General features: G+C 45.4%; 5 protein-coding genes across 6 annotated transcripts; all 5 read right to left on the bottom strand.

Moving 5' to 3' along the window:
* Nucleotides 1–129: 129 nt before the first annotated feature.
* On the bottom strand, nucleotides 130–2,011 carry LOC6613234 (facilitated trehalose transporter Tret1). The gene is made up of 6 exons (XM_002037675.2): nucleotides 1,933–2,011; nucleotides 1,638–1,867; nucleotides 1,448–1,578; nucleotides 924–1,270; nucleotides 456–868; nucleotides 130–388 (listed from the first exon to the last, which is right to left on the bottom strand). The coding sequence occupies exons 1-6, from the start codon at nucleotides 2,009–2,011 to the stop codon at nucleotides 188–190; spliced, it is 1,401 nt and encodes a 466-aa protein (XP_002037711.1). The 3' UTR covers nucleotides 130–187.
* A 33-nt stretch (nucleotides 2,012–2,044) lies between these two features.
* LOC6613233 (facilitated trehalose transporter Tret1) lies at nucleotides 2,045–3,985 on the bottom strand. The gene is made up of 6 exons (XM_032727426.1): nucleotides 3,866–3,985; nucleotides 3,575–3,804; nucleotides 3,378–3,508; nucleotides 2,980–3,311; nucleotides 2,508–2,920; nucleotides 2,045–2,441 (listed from the first exon to the last, which is right to left on the bottom strand). The coding sequence occupies exons 1-6, from the start codon at nucleotides 3,957–3,959 to the stop codon at nucleotides 2,241–2,243; spliced, it is 1,401 nt and encodes a 466-aa protein (XP_032583317.1). The 5' UTR covers nucleotides 3,960–3,985; the 3' UTR covers nucleotides 2,045–2,240.
* A 921-nt stretch (nucleotides 3,986–4,906) lies between these two features.
* Nucleotides 4,907–7,204, bottom strand: LOC6613231 (facilitated trehalose transporter Tret1). Its single transcript, XM_032727639.1, is given in 10 exon segments — nucleotides 4,907–5,582; nucleotides 5,652–5,814; nucleotides 5,816–5,854; nucleotides 5,856–5,976; nucleotides 5,979–6,059; nucleotides 6,231–6,502; nucleotides 6,504–6,573; nucleotides 6,621–6,744; nucleotides 6,802–7,031; nucleotides 7,096–7,204. Coding segments are annotated over 10 exon segments (1,350 nt in total). The 5' UTR covers nucleotides 7,166–7,204; the 3' UTR covers nucleotides 4,907–5,402.
* Nucleotides 7,205–8,527: 1,323 nt separating this feature from the next.
* Nucleotides 8,528–10,983, bottom strand: LOC6613230 (facilitated trehalose transporter Tret1). The gene is made up of 6 exons (XM_002037671.2): nucleotides 10,816–10,983; nucleotides 10,315–10,547; nucleotides 10,129–10,259; nucleotides 9,710–10,071; nucleotides 8,797–9,281; nucleotides 8,528–8,735 (listed from the first exon to the last, which is right to left on the bottom strand). The coding sequence occupies exons 1-6, from the start codon at nucleotides 10,862–10,864 to the stop codon at nucleotides 8,589–8,591; spliced, it is 1,407 nt and encodes a 468-aa protein (XP_002037707.1). The 5' UTR covers nucleotides 10,865–10,983; the 3' UTR covers nucleotides 8,528–8,588.
* A 1,043-nt stretch (nucleotides 10,984–12,026) lies between these two features.
* On the bottom strand, nucleotides 12,027–14,947 carry LOC6613229 (facilitated trehalose transporter Tret1). Of its 2 annotated transcripts, none has more exons than XM_032713992.1 (7): nucleotides 14,729–14,947; nucleotides 14,527–14,659; nucleotides 14,140–14,372; nucleotides 12,975–13,649; nucleotides 12,662–12,865; nucleotides 12,417–12,482; nucleotides 12,027–12,357 (listed from the first exon to the last, which is right to left on the bottom strand). In XM_032713992.1, exons 2-7 carry the CDS (start codon nucleotides 14,582–14,584, stop codon nucleotides 12,136–12,138), a joined length of 1,458 nt encoding a protein of 485 aa, XP_032569883.1. In that variant the 5' UTR covers nucleotides 14,585–14,659; nucleotides 14,729–14,947; the 3' UTR covers nucleotides 12,027–12,135. The 2 variants fall into 2 exon arrangements, with proteins under 2 accessions (XP_032569883.1, XP_002037706.1); XM_002037670.2 differs by having other exon boundaries at nucleotides 14,527–14,656.
* Between the last annotated feature and the right edge of the window lie 140 nt (nucleotides 14,948–15,087).

Raw genomic sequence — 15,087 nt, 5'->3', positions numbered from 1 at the left:
TATATTATCTAATTATATGTAACTAAACTTATTTAAATATACATGAAAATGTAAACTGAACACCTGAAAGCTCATTTAAATGAAATTGTTTCCGTGTGAGTAATGACGACAAATGGATGGTACAAACGATTTGTTTAATCAGTTGCATGTTTTTATTGAAATATTATTTTCACACTCATTCACGTGCTCAGTCATCCAACATGGACTTGCCCTTGGTTTCCTTCATGAAGTACGTGAAGTAAAGGAAACTGAATGCTGTGACACCTGCACACGACCACATGGTGGCCGAAATGCCCCACTGCTTCATGCAGATCGGGAATATGTTCAGCATGACGAACACAAAGCTGCTGCAAACCACAATTGCCATTGAGGCGGCCTTGGCACGAATCTATATCAAATACGATTGCAATGAATCATTAGTATATTAATTTAAACCTTATGGCTTTGGAACGCACCTTGACGGGAAACATTTCCACGAGGCTGACAAAGAAGCATCCCACCAGGCCGATGTTGCCCAGAAAGATGTCCATGGACATGAGCAGCAGGGGTATCCAGCTGTATTCACCGACATCGTAACTCTCGGCATATTTGGTAAAGAATCCGAAGGCCGTCAGGCTAATGGCCACTCCGGCCGTGGAGACCAGCATGAGTATCTTTCGTCCGCAGATGTCGCACAGCAAAGTGGTCACATAGGTGCCCAGGATTTGGACGGCTCCAATGATGATGGTGCACGTATCGGGGTCCATTGTGCTGCCCGAGTTGGCAAATATGTCCGACATGTAGTTGACCATGGTGAAAAGTCCGCTAAACTGATTGGCAATTAAAAGCACCAAAGCGGGTCCATAGGCCTTCAAAGCAGGTCGAGAGTCTATCCGCATAACAAACATTATAGTAAAGCTATAAAATGATAGTTCCACACTTACAAAAGTCCTTGAAAGTGACGGCATCCTGGAGGGGATCCCCTTTGGCCAGGGCTATCTTCATTATCTCAAACTCCTCCATGGCTCTATTCTGATCATGAATATTATCAGAGTCCTTGATGTTCTTATAGTAGCGGAACGATCTCTCGGCGGCCGAGTATTTGCCAATCCTTATGAGATGCATGGGTGATTCCTTAATGAACAGCAACACGGAAATGAGGTAGCACAGGGGCAATATCAGCACCATAAACGGAATCGAGTAGTACGTCAAGTGGGTGCCCATGATATAGCCCACCAGGACGCCCACATTGACCGATAGCATAACCATGGCAGAGAAGGTTCCTCTGATGCTGTGGGGAAAGTAAACCGATTTATGATGCTATTAGTAAGTGCTAACATGTGATAAACACTTTGAGTAACTCCACTTGAGCATTTTTTCTGTAGTGACGTTCCCAGGTTCATTCTAATCTTTTGCCAGCGAGCTATCGTGACAATCCCCTGGCGACAGCCATAAATTATCCACTTACTTGGCATCTGCGATTTCACTGAGGAAAATGGGATGAACAATGTACATGCCGCCGCCACAGATGCCAGCCAAAAGTCTTCCCACGTACAGGTACTCCACACTCTGGGCAAAGTAGACCAGGATCCAGAGGCACTAAAAGCACACACATTATCAGCATTTGCAATACCCTTTGTTCGATTTTGACAAATTACCGAATGTGGAATGGCAATTAACAGCAGACACCTCTTGCTGCCCAGGCGCCCCAGCAGGCACCCAATCAGTATATTGCCAGTCACCGAGCCCATGCCCAGCATGGAGCCCACCCAGGAGATCTCGAACTCGGACTTCACCTCGAAACCCACGGGCGAGTCGGACTGAAGTTTCCTCAGCGTGGGGGATAGCCATCCGATGCCGATGCCGTGTGAAATGGATATGACATTAACTGGATAAAGTCCGAAATAAATGTCATCCACTTTGGGTCCTTGATGGTGCGAAAGGAATACTTACTCAGCAGCGTGGTTAGCAGCTGATATCGATTCCTGCGATTAAGTAGGCAGTTCGGCCTTTGAAATAAGCGCCTCAGCATTTTGTACCCGAAAATTCGATTGTCCACTTCACATATGAATAAGAATATCACCCCGATCTTTATTCAGTCTACCTCTGGCCACGTATCTCTGACCACTAAAAGGGTTTTCCGCTGAGGAGTCGGCTTAAGTATCCGGCTGGTATCCTCTGACCGTAAAGATAACTACTGGCTTAGGCTAATCGGACAGGTGCTACAAGTGTGATAACCCATTATCTTTCCAGTAAACAAACTAAGCCTCCAGTAGCGATTTTCCGTTGGTCTCCTCCAGAAAGAAGCAGAAGTAGAGAAACGAGAGGAACGTAATTCCACTACAGCACCACATTGTAACCGAGGTGCCCCAAACAGCCATACAGATGGGAAAGATTTTCAGTGTGAGGAATACGGTACTGCTTAGGATCACCACAAAGGTGGAGACGCCCACAGATCGAATCTAAAAAATAAGCAATAGCATTTAGTTGTTAAGGGGACATTTTTGGTGAAAGTAAACCAAACTTACCTTGGCCGGAAAGAGTTCGACGAGCACCACAAATAGGCATCCCACCAAGCCGATGTTGCAAAGGAATACGAAGCAGGACAAGATCACAAGGGGTAACCAGTCAACCGCGGAGAGATTAGCCGTCTTTGCGAAAAAGGTGAAGGTGCCGAAGGCAGTTAGGCAAAGGGAGGCCCCCAAGGTGGAGGTCAGCATGAGTATCCTCCTTCCGTACTTATCGCACAGCAGAGTGGTCACGTAGTTGCCCACGATCTGGAGCACTCCGATGACGATGGTGCACATGCCCAGATTCAGAGTGGTGTAGGATGCGGCAAAGACGTCCGCCAAGTAGGTGGTCACACAAAAACTGGCACTGAATTGATTGCTAATGAGCAGGACAGCGGCAGAGGCGTAGGCCTTAAATGCAGGTCTGGTAACTGAGGATTGAGGAAAGGAGTGAAATCGATATATAAAATGGGATGCCTTTTGTACTCACTGAAATCCCTGTAGTCGAAGGACTTGGCCTTCTCTGTCTGCTCCTTAATAAGGAGATACTTCATCTCCTCGAACTCATCCTCAGCTTTGATGTCATCTTTCCTGATGTTTTTGTAGAACATGAACGACCTCTTGGCCGCTTCGAATTTGCCCTTGCGAACTAGGTGATGTGGGGTCTCCGGAATGAGGAAGTTGCAGATAAAATAACAGACGGGCAGGGCGATGATGAACGGGGGAGACGTGAAGTAATCCACTCTCGTGGACACTATATAGCCCGCCAAAACACCCGTGTTAACCGATAGTAAGATAATGGAACCCAGGCGACCGCGAACACTGCAAAGATTTATGGGCAATTAGTTAATCATAGTATACTTCAGCACACATCACTTTGAGACTCACTTGGTATCAGCGATTTCGCTTATGAAGGTCGGGAGGACGACGTAGCAGGCGCCACCAGTTACGCCGGCCATCAGTCGTCCGATGTACAGGAACTCCACACTCTGGACGAAGTAAACCAGGCACCAGAAGGTCTAGTAGGATTCCAGGGAATACGAGAGTGGTGAAATAGTTGCGCCAAAAATGCCGACTCATCTTACCGTATGGGGAATCGCAATGAAGAAAAGGACCATCTTGCGACCAATGCGATCCATGAGTAGTCCAGCGATCAGATTGCCCATTACACTGCCAATGCCCACGAGCGATCCGATCCAGGACACCTGGCTCACTAGAACGGGGAAATCAAGAGGCGACTCATCGGTCTGCAGGTCCCTCATCACCGGCGACATCCAACCCACGCCCAGACCATGGCAGAAGGTAGCTATGTTCACTGCGGAGTATAATGATCTTGAATCTGGAATCATGCAGCTCTGCAGCATTTGGTTCCTTACGCAGCAGGGTGACCAGAAACTGGTGGCGATTCCTGCGCCCCAATAGACAATTCGGATTGGCGAAGACCGAGGCTAAGCGCAATTTGAACGTCATGGTCGAGATGCTTTCTCCAGACTGAACGAGATTCATCTACGCTCTCAACTTCCCCTTAAATATTTCGTTACCGGTTTATCTAAACCTGATAAGCCAATGACTTTTATGACGCCTGCCATGAGTGAATACACTCGAAAAGACTTTCTATCATAGATATTTTTCTATTTTTTTCATTTTGTAATGCAAATATTCTGGAACACATACTAGTTTCTTTTAGGTGGAAATAAAAATAGAGGAAACTCCTAGTCTTACAGTGACTGCATCTGCTTTTTCTTTTTTTTTTTTTTGAATCAAAAGGATTGTTTGACTTTGCGAATTTTTCCTTGGGAGTGAGATAATGCGGAGTCTCCAGAAACAGGAAATTTCCAATAATGTAACAAACCGGAATGGTCGGTGGCTTCCAATGGTAACTAAAATTAGAGGAGACTGGGTAACCCATAAGGACTCCAGTGAAGGCTTAAAGTCTACAAGCACAAATACTTATTAATTCTTACATTCACTGACTTGTTATCAGCTGTCTTCTTAAAAAAAGTTAAAAGGAAAAAGGCAACGCACATGAAGAACTTCACGCACGTAACGAAGTAAGTCGTGCACCAAATCATCTAGATTACGTCGAATTCCATGATGAAATAGTTTGACACAGCATCTTTTAACTTATCTTGCCATGTAAGTGAAGGCAGCTTCAAACACAACCAAACATGGCCAATACAATTTACTTCCCCTGCCCACCAAGGTTCTTATCCAGGATACGTCCATCATAATTACCGAACCGTGGCAAAAGATTATGATATTCATATTAAAAGATAGTTCTTAATTTGATGTCTGAAAAAAAATAACACTGTCTAGTCAGATAATCCCGTAGAGTCTACATAAATAAAGACAGTCATGAGCTTACACATTTTCTCTTCGGGTTCTAAAGCTTATTTTTCAAGAGAATTTGGTTTTAGTTGAAGATATTTTGAGTTTTATTGTAACACTTGAATATATCTTACGAAACATATAAATGCCTGCGGAGGCGGAAACCTCCTGAGAACGTACCATATAGCATTAACATCTGGAATATCATGTTCATAAATAATGATATTAACACAAAAGTCATCACTTTCATCGTTTACAAAATTTAACTCATAATTTTCATGGGAATCGCAAATTAATGTTTGCTTTTCGATGGCTCAAGCAAACCAATGCAAATTTTAAACCAGAATTGTGTATTTTTTTGTTTCGTGCTTATTGCACATTATTTTTAGCGCAGGGTTGACAAATACTAGAAAATGAATCCTTTCATTTCTATTACATTATACAAATAAATGCAAAAATTGCACATGCTGTGTTAATTAATTACAAATAAAAAACCTGCATTCACAAATTAAGCATGTGACTTTGCAGTTGATTTTGAAGGAGTTAAAGGCTTCAGATGAAATTCAGCTACTTGCTAATCCTCAATCATAGACTTTCCTGCAGGAACAGCCAGAAGTAGAAGAACGTAAGTAGTGCAGAGGCAGCGGAGAACCACATGGTATAGGATATGCCCCAGTAGTGAAGCATCAGGGGAAACAGCTTCAGGGATCCAAAGACGAGTAAACTCAAGAAAATCACAGACAGCGAGGTGGCTAGGGAGCGAATCTGCGAGGATGAAACACACAGATAAAGTATCTGAATGTGATACTCATTTAAATATATCTTTAAACGTACCTTTACTGGAAACAGTTCCACCAGCACGAGGAAAAAGATTCCAATTAGTCCAATATTGGCCACGTAACAAATGATAATCATCAGCACCAAAGGCAGCCAATTGAAATCGCTGAGATCATAGATTTTGGCCATGTAGGTAAAGCAACCGAAGGCAATGCAGCCTCCCAACTCCCATAGTGGAGATCAACATCAGAACATCAGAACACTATGTCCACCAATATGGTCGAGGTGTAGACGCCAACGATCTGGACTAATCTTATGATAATGGTGGCCGTATTAACGTCCACAACCGAGCCGGATGCTTTAAATATGTCCGACATACTATGATGAAGCTGAAAACCCCACTGAACTGGTAGCCCAAGCTGAGGACAATGGAGGCCGCAAATCCTTTCAGAGCGGGCTTGGTCGCTGCAATGAGGTAATGGGATATAATTAGTATAGTTGATGAAGCTGAAAACCCCACTGAACTGGTAGCCCAAGCTGACAATGGAGGCCGCAAATCCTTTCAGAGCGGGCTTGGTCGCTGCAATGAGGTAATGGGATTTAATGGGTTCCATTCGTTGTCATAATCTTACTCACTGAGGTCCTTGTAACTGAGTGGCGTGGCATTCCGTGTGTGCTGAGACAAAACCGCTGTGCGCAGCTCCTCGAAGTTGACCTTTGAGGCTTGCTCGCAAATTGCACTCCGCTGATTCCTGTAGTATCTGAACGAGTTCTCTGCAGCAGCCAGCTGGCTCTTCTTCAGCAGATACGTGGCTGTTTCGGGCAACATTATATTGGCTATAAAGTAGGCAACGGGCAAGATAATGGCCAAGAAGGGTACGACATGATAGGCCAGATAAGTGCTTAGAATAGCCAGCCAGTATTCCCAAATCGACGGATAGCATCACCATCGAAGTCAAAGCCCCTCGAATGCTGGAAACTCGACGGCTTAGATTAGATTGGTGGGTGCTTGTGTGCTGAACTCACTTGCTACTTCGCTAATGAAAATCGGAACCACCAAGTATCCTGCTCCGCCGGTAAATCCGCACAGGAATCTCGCTGCGTACAGGTAGTACACATTGGAGGCGCAGTAGATCAAAATCCAGATACACTAGAATGTTGGATACTCCTTTAATCAACTAACGACCAATTAGACTCGTTTACCCACCGCATATGGCCCGGCCATGAGGTAAAGGCCGAACTTCCTGCCTGCTCTCTCAATCAGCAGGGCTATGGTCAGGTTTCCGCACAGGCTGCCCAGTCCCAGCATAGAGCCCAGCCAGGAAATCTCGGCGAGATTCACTTCGAAGTCCAGCGGCGAATCGAGCGTTTGGATTTTGGTCAGAGTCGGCGAGAGCCAACCCACACCCACTCCATGTCCGAAAGTAATAATGTTAACTGGCGACAAGGACCATTATGAACTGCAATTGGTAAGGGGAAAGAGGAAGGGAGGGAGCCTCACCTATTACCGTGGCCAAAAGCTGATACCGGGTTTTGTGCTGCAGCAGGGAGTTCTCAAAAAACGTGGCCATTCTAGATTCTAGCCGTTTGAATGTCAATCTCACGCCAGAGTTGCGCCACAAATGCGATAGCGTGTATTTCTTAAATCCCAGCAGAGACCAAAGCTCCGTCGAATTGGACCCCTTCATAAACTTTATATCCGCAATATTAGAGATCGCTGTCTATACAGCTTTGTGGTGTTTTCTGAATTGGCAAACGCACCCCAACGTCACAAATTACATTGTAAAGATAGGTGGCGAAAGCCGCGACCACCTGTTGTTCCTCGCCAAACGGATTAAGTTAGTTGAAGTTATCTTCTCGTATGCATACAGCAGATATTTCACAAGAAAAACAATTATTTGCCACTCTACAATTCCGGAGATGAGACCACAAAAAAGGGGCCTGCCTGTCTCGACTGGCCTTAAGCTGCAACGATTACGATGTTGGTCCAGACTCAACAGACAATTTAGTAGATTTGGCCGAAAGCGGGAGAGTTCTGGTACAAGCAAAGTGAAACAATCTGTACTGACGATTTTTGCAACAAAATGCCTTGAAAGGATGAACCGATGAAAGAGCTTCTGCTGCCTTTATTACGCATCTTTGGCAAAAAAGGCAAATAGCTGAACGCACTAGTTCTTCCTGGAAATAATCGATTTTAAAATTTCCATCTCCGCCCAGTTTTTTTTCGGCTTTTTTTTCGCAAAGCCGAAGTTCACAGAGTGCACACCTATTTTTTAATGGAAACAGGATTATCATTGTGCAAAATCCGTTTGCCTTAAGGACTATTCTTAAGCGGACCAACTCCATTTTTCGATTATGAATTTACAATCAATTTTACAGAGAAAACATCTCATGGCACTTTAAGTCATAATTTTAGTTCTTGCTAACTTGCAAAAGACGATAATGATGTTCGAAGTTCGAACTTCGAATGCACATGAAAAGCTGATCCCAGAAGCAGACTACATATTCTAGCCATGTTTTTGCTATTTAAATTCCTTAGTCTGAGCAACCACCTATAGGAGCTTTTATTTCATATTTAATAAATACCATATTTTGTATGGAACAAACCGATTATTAGTAGTGCATTTAGGCCATTGAAATGTGGTCTGCTATTTTTATATAAATTAGTTAATATTTATGAGATCACTTAGTTTTAAGGCAAAAGCCCTGGGGGGGAAAGCTCTTCTGAAGAGAAGATGTTCCGTATCGCCACCGATCTTATCTAATCAAAGATTTCGCCTGGCTGAAACGATCTTTTGTGTGGCGACAGCTGCGGAAGATCAAGGTAGCCTGAATAGACAACCGATTGTAGTAGTTATATTTCCATATAACAATCATGTCAACTGTGCCTTTGTTTATGACCAGTGGTGTACACATAAAGAACAAACGAGATGTGCGCTTCTTAGCGGATTTATTAACAACAATAACAATTGGTTTAAATATAAGTCATAGGTACTAGAGACTGGCCAAGATGGCATCAACTGACTTGCCCTTGGTTTCGGGCACGAAGATAGCGATGAAAATTGCTGCGAGGAAGGATAAGCTGGCGAACATGAAGACGGTTCCGTGCATTCCTAGGGTTTCGGTGAAAGCGGGCATCAACTGTTAAGGGAGAAATGAATTGAATAACTTTTATGAACTCGAATATCTATGCATATCTTACCTTTACGACGCAGGTGGAAATTAACCAGAGGGTCGACATTAGAATCATAATGGCAGTGCTCCTAATCTTCTGCGGCATTATCTCCGATACCACCAGAAATGGCAGAGAGAGCAGTCCGACCGCAGCCAGGAACAACATGAAGGAGAACCCGGCGATGGGCACCCACCTGAACGATGACACCACTGGGTGTCCGAGCATCTGGAAGTAGCTATACGTGCCCATCGCACTCTGGCCCAGTCCGATTCCCACGGCCGAGACTAGGAGCAGGATCTTCCTGCCCAGTCGCTCGACCAAAACGGTGGACGCATAGGTGCCCATTAGCTGGATGACACCTACTATGATGGCAGCCACCGTGGGCGGCAGGCTGGAGCCGGCCTGCTCGAAAATCACGGCCGTATAGTTCAGCATGGCGAAGCATCCGCACAGCTGATTGAAGCTTATCAGTCCGAGTCCGATTAGGAATGCCTTTCGAATCTTGCCCGCAGCTGGTTCAAGAAATTAAAAAGTTAGATATATTAGAGATATGGTGCACAGAAGTCAAATCACTCCTAATACAAAGTCATAGTCATGAAAAGCTAATTTGCCAACTTATTTGAATAAGTTCATTGCATTTTGGTTCAAATTTGCAAATGCATCGAGTTGAAACCTCATTATATCGATCTATGTGGTTTGTTTTCTTACACGCCCCAAATGAAATTACGCATTCGCAGCGTTGTACAAACTAGGTGTATGAGGTCCCTATTGAAGTGAACAGTTTTTAATTGATTGGTCAGTGTGGTGGCTTCGGGCCAGCATGAATTCGAGTTAATATAGCACTACGTCCTGTTTAAAACTCCCGTGGAGACCCCTTTCTTACTTATTCAGTCCTCATTTAAACCACCTTATATGCCATTATAATTCACTCTGCTCTCACCGAAGTCGGACCAAGTCACGCCGGTGGCCGCGTCCTCGTCATCATCTCCATCCGCAGTGGTCTTCTCGGTGGTCTTCAGCTTCTGCAGCTCCAGCTGCAGGTCCTCGCTCAGTTCCTTGGCCGGATTGGACTTGATGTTGCGGTAGTAGCGCAGCGAGCGCTCCGCCTCCTCAGGCTTCTTTATCTTGGCCAGGTGCTGCGGTGTCTCCGGCATGAACCAGAAGCAGCCGACGAACAAAAAGGACAGCGAGGACACAATCCAGGACACTTGGGCATAGTTGAAGTAGTAGCCAAGGACGAATGCCAGCACGAGACCGAAATTGCAGGTCAGCACCAAAAAGACGCCCAAAATGCCGCGAATACTGCAAAAAAGGAATTGAACTTGATTGCTGCTGGTTAAATTCTGGCGAGGAACCTACTTGTCCGAAGCCAGCTCGGCTATATAAATGGGAATCACGGTGAAACAGCCACCGCCAGCGGCTCCGCCAATAAATCTAGCGATAATTAAATGCATTGGGATGCGCGCGAACGGTATTATCACCCAGCCCACCTGTAAATACATAGTATTTTAATTAAGTCCGTGAAATGTTTCAATTACCAATTACCAAATTGGGCAGCGCCATCCACATGAGGCACCATTTCCTGCCGATTCTGTCCGCCAGCCAGGTAAATAGAAAGGTGCCCACCAGTCCTCCCAGGCATATATTCGACGCCACCCATCCCTGGTCCGTTGGAGTCAAAGGACCCGTGTCCAAAGGACTATTCTCGGATGACAGTTCCAGGAAACTGGACGATGGCCAGCCGCAAAAAGCGCCATACGAAATCGAAATGATGTTTACTGTGCAGGCGATGCGGAAAACAGCAGTTGAAATGCCGTTCAACGATTGGTTAGAGGGGATTATGAAATGGGAAGAAAGGATTATTTCAAGTGGAATTCCCAAATTTCAAACAATTTAAAAACTTTAATTTTGGGTAAGTCAGCATTTTGATTATCCTTCTGCACTCATTAAGTCATATAATTGCACAGCGTTTCATTGGCACACAATGCATTCGCATTAAACATGGTTTTCACTAAAATGTGCGGTTGTGGTAAACCGTCTACTAACCACTAATGGCAGCTAGATATTGGTATTTGTCGCCGCCGGCGGAACTCATTTTGTGGAATATTTAAATGAAATCCTATTATCGATGGTTCATAGCACGACGAGTCCTCCTCCGTTTCGGCTGATTTTCACCCGGACCCGGCCGTCAAATATCCGTAGGTGTTCGCGTTTAACTAAGCGAAACCAGTGGCTGGATGATAATATTTATATAGTGCACTAGATCGTAAACGGGCTACGAGTGGCGTAGATTATAGACCGTTATCGCCGCCTCATTATGCTCCGGCCAAATGAGAGCAAAAGCGAGTCCGCCACATGCAGTGTCAAAAATCTAGTTAATTACAGCCCGGGGTGTCAGTGCAAATTTGTTGTTGCTAACCCTCTGACGATTACAATGGTTTTTACAGCTTTTGTTTGCTTTTTCCTGATTTGATATGCGTTCAATGGGAGACTGAGACTCTCTCTGTTTCTCTCTATAAAATGCCTACTAGTCAGCGGCGAGAAGAGAGAGCCACCATTGTAAATTACTCGTGCGGCCTAATCGTGGCTAATATTTGGCCAGTCAAGATACCCAGTGCAAACAAAAGTCGCGCATTTTGGGCCAGCTTGGTCGTCCGTAAACGCGTAAATTTGGATTAGGGGCTGCTGCGAATTAAATCGGATCATTTACACGCAAGAATGATGCATGTTTCGGTGAGATTGGCGCCATGAAATTCCCCAGTTTCCTTTAATGCACCCAGTGCAAATAAAGACATATTTAAATATGAGGAGCAACAAGTGGTAAAGTCATCCTCTTTTATTGGCCTGGAGTATAACTTTGATTAGATTGTACACAAAGCATGAGACAGGGGCTCAACTTTGATGAAACGAAACGAACTTCCTCGCTGTCTTCAGTAGTTACACGTGGACCGAATGCTACCTCTTCAAACACTTCTCCACATTATCGCAGACGAAGCCCACTGATCGTAAGTTTTATCACAAGTTATTCCCCCTTGGGGTAACCTCTTATTGCCGAAGACCGTAAGGCTGATAAGACCCGTGGCAAAACAACAAGATTCGGGGTAAGTGATAAAGCTGGTAACTAAGAACTCAAGTGACGTGCGCGACATATAACTCTTTTGGATTCCGGATCTTGCCGTTGCCAGCCGGATGAGTTGCATACTTTTGTGGGTCGAATGCGGTGAACAGCATCACTTGGAGAAATAAGTGCTGGAAAGTGCTTTAGTTTCATTATTTGTTTATTAAATAAGCGCTGCTCGGCGAATTAAAACTAAATTCGTTACTAATATCGTTGGTAAAGCTAACAGGAGGAAGTACTCCAGCCTCTCAGATGTGCGTGGCTATGTGTCCGTTCGTCACCGCCGATCCCTTGGCCACTCCGCCATCGTCCACATAGCCCAGTTCCCGCTGCACCGCCGAAGGACGGCGGTTGCGGGTTTCCGGCAGAAGTGGCAGGGAGATGAGACCCACGAATATGGAGGCTCCGGCAAAGACCCACAGATACAGCAGCAGCCCGGGGGCAATTGTGGCCTTAACCGCATTGAATGCCTGCAAATAATCCGCGTTAATAGACTCCTTCCGCAAGGACTCACTTCGGGTACACCCACCTCAATCATGCCGAAGAGCAGAAGCCACGAAACAGCGGATGCCAGTGAGTACAGCAAGTCGTGGAGCTGTAAGGGGATGGCAGTCAATTAAATGCTAACAGCAGGTGTTAAATTTAGAATTAACGTTTTAGTCTAATTGAACTTAACACGATGGCTTTAAGTAAGGTATGGGTGGTACACTAAAGTTCATAGTTTCCCCAAGCCAATTTGCCAAGTCAAGACATTGCAATATCCTAATGGATTACCTTCGTGGGCAGAACTTCGCTGCTAACGACTGCGGCCAGGGGATAAAGGCCAAAGCTGACAAGAGCCAGCTGGATAGCCAGCAGGACAATGGGCAGATACCGATCCGCCCAGTTGCCCAGCAGCCAAAGATGTCCGTAAGCCTTGAATAGAGCCAAAGCAATGACTGCCGCCGCAGCAAAGAGCGAGGAGAGGCACAGCAGGAGCTGCAAAAGGGGATATTAATTGAAGGTGAGCAGTGTAAAGGTAGTTCTTGATGCAACAACGCATGTATCTAATCATGTTCACTACATTGTGATTTAATTGCACACCAACCTTTCGCGGCAAACGCGGACCAACGAGCCGCGCGAGTAGTGCTCCGACGCACTGGGCGCTGGCCAAAACCACATAATTGGTTTCCGTGGAATAGCCGGTGCGGCCGAGGAAGTCGGCTGCGTAGTTGAGCTCCACGAACACGCCGCTCAGTTTGGCGCACACGGTCAGCAGGAAGCTGACGAAAGTCAGCCGGATGATATAGCCATGCGACATGGGCGTGGAGCCCACGTTCTTGTCCCTACTCCTCAGCTCCGCGTGGAACTCGTTCAGCTCGCTGAGATACTCCGGCTTTTCGCGATCGTCGATGTCGCGGATGCCGCGATACCAGCGCAGCGACTTCTCCAAGCTGGCCATGTTGTTCGTGCGCAGATAGTAGTGGGGGCTCTCCCGGACGAAGGGGAACGTCATGGTGAACACAAAGGACAACGCACAGCCCACGATGTTCACGAAGGCGTAGGGCACATAGAAGCCCAGGACAAATCCAATCAAGATGCCCAGCGTGCGCCACAGCTCAATGGTGAATGTCAGGCGGGCTGCCTTTTCGCGCGACTCGGCAATTTCGTTGATGAAAATCGGAAGCACCACAAATGCGGCACCGGATGCCACGCCCGCAAATAAACGGGAGGCGTATATGTGCACGATGTCGTAGCCAAAATGGATGCAGGCCCAACCCGACTGGAAGGAGGTATGGTATTCAGTTTTATTTCCATGAAAAAGTCGAATATTTTCCCTTCACTGATTCTAATACTTAGTAAGATAAATTAAATTACGGGTTTTCACTATGGAGCTATTATATTTATGCTTTACTTGGATGTTTAGACATCACAACTAAAATTTTCGTATCTATTGAAATATATTTGTGAGTTTAATAAGGCAATTCAATATGTCTTGTACTAGGTCATGCGTCTTTAAAATCTGTTTAGATATTTACTTTCACTATATAATATTTCTAACAGTGTTCTTTTCCACTTCAAAAAATGCGACACACTGTTAATTTAAATTCCACGCATTGTACAAAAAAAAAATGAGAAATCTCGATACACATGCAAATTTTCCGATTCAACGAACGAACCATGTGTTGGAATTGATGTAACTACTGACATCCGCCTACCCCTGGCAATCATTCTAACACAATGCCCCCATAATAGTGCCACTTTTTACTCACAATTTGGAGCAGGCCAGAGCAGAGGAGCACGGACTTGGGTCCGATTTTCAGAGCGAGGAATCCGGAGACCAGGGCTCCCAAGGCGGCACTGAGGAAGAGGTAACCCGTCAGCCACGCAGTTCCCGCCGGATCGGTGGCCTGGTTCAACGGGGTCCTCTCCTCCGACTCGTAAAGCGTCATGTGCGCCGGAGTAATCCCAAACATGAGGCCAAAGTTAAAGCAGAGAATGTTGCCTTGAATGGAGTAACAAAAATATTGGAGCATTTATTACGTACAGAGAAAGTAGAGCGCACATCTAGTGGCCAACTAACTATCTAATATTAGTATGCAATTTATGCTGAAACTACTTATTTATCTTTAAGCAAGACTGAATCCTGTGTAACTAACCTAAAGCCGTGGCAACGCTCTGGATGGCCGGACCACCCACTCTTTTGGGCAGGCACATTTTGATATAGCTTCTGTATCCAAAATGCAATGGGGGAGCCTGGGGGAAAACACCCGTAATTCACTGCACTGACTGCTGAAATGAGAATCAGTTAATGGATGCTGTGGGGTATTTATGGCCATGGCATCGGCGCCGTTATCTCACCCTCGTCCAGAGATAACAACCCTACTATGCGCCACCAGTTGAACCCCATCCACGGGCCACGAAACGGCCGTAGACTGTGTCCGGACGTGTTTTCGTATAGTTGGCAGTTGAGATGGCCGGGATGAGCAATCTGCAAATATATATTTGTCCAACGTGAGCATACAGACCGATTTGGCGATAAGATCGGAGGACGTCTGCCGTGGCAGCTAGTTTTGTTTATGGTGAAATCTGAGGGTGGCTCACAATGCTTTTTAATTAAAAAGAAGCGGACCAATTGAAGGCAATTGAACGTTAATTGGGAGAAACAATTTAACTGAAAGGCCAAAGAGAAAAAGCATAAAGACGCTAAATAATATAAT

Source organism: Drosophila sechellia, chromosome 2L, assembly GCF_004382195.2.
Source record: "Drosophila sechellia strain sech25 chromosome 2L, ASM438219v1, whole genome shotgun sequence".
In the NCBI taxonomy this organism is placed as follows: Eukaryota; Metazoa; Arthropoda; class Insecta; order Diptera; family Drosophilidae; genus Drosophila; species Drosophila sechellia.
The sequence above is the reverse complement of the archived record's forward strand: the minus strand, read 5'-3'. Positions and strand labels throughout refer to the sequence as shown.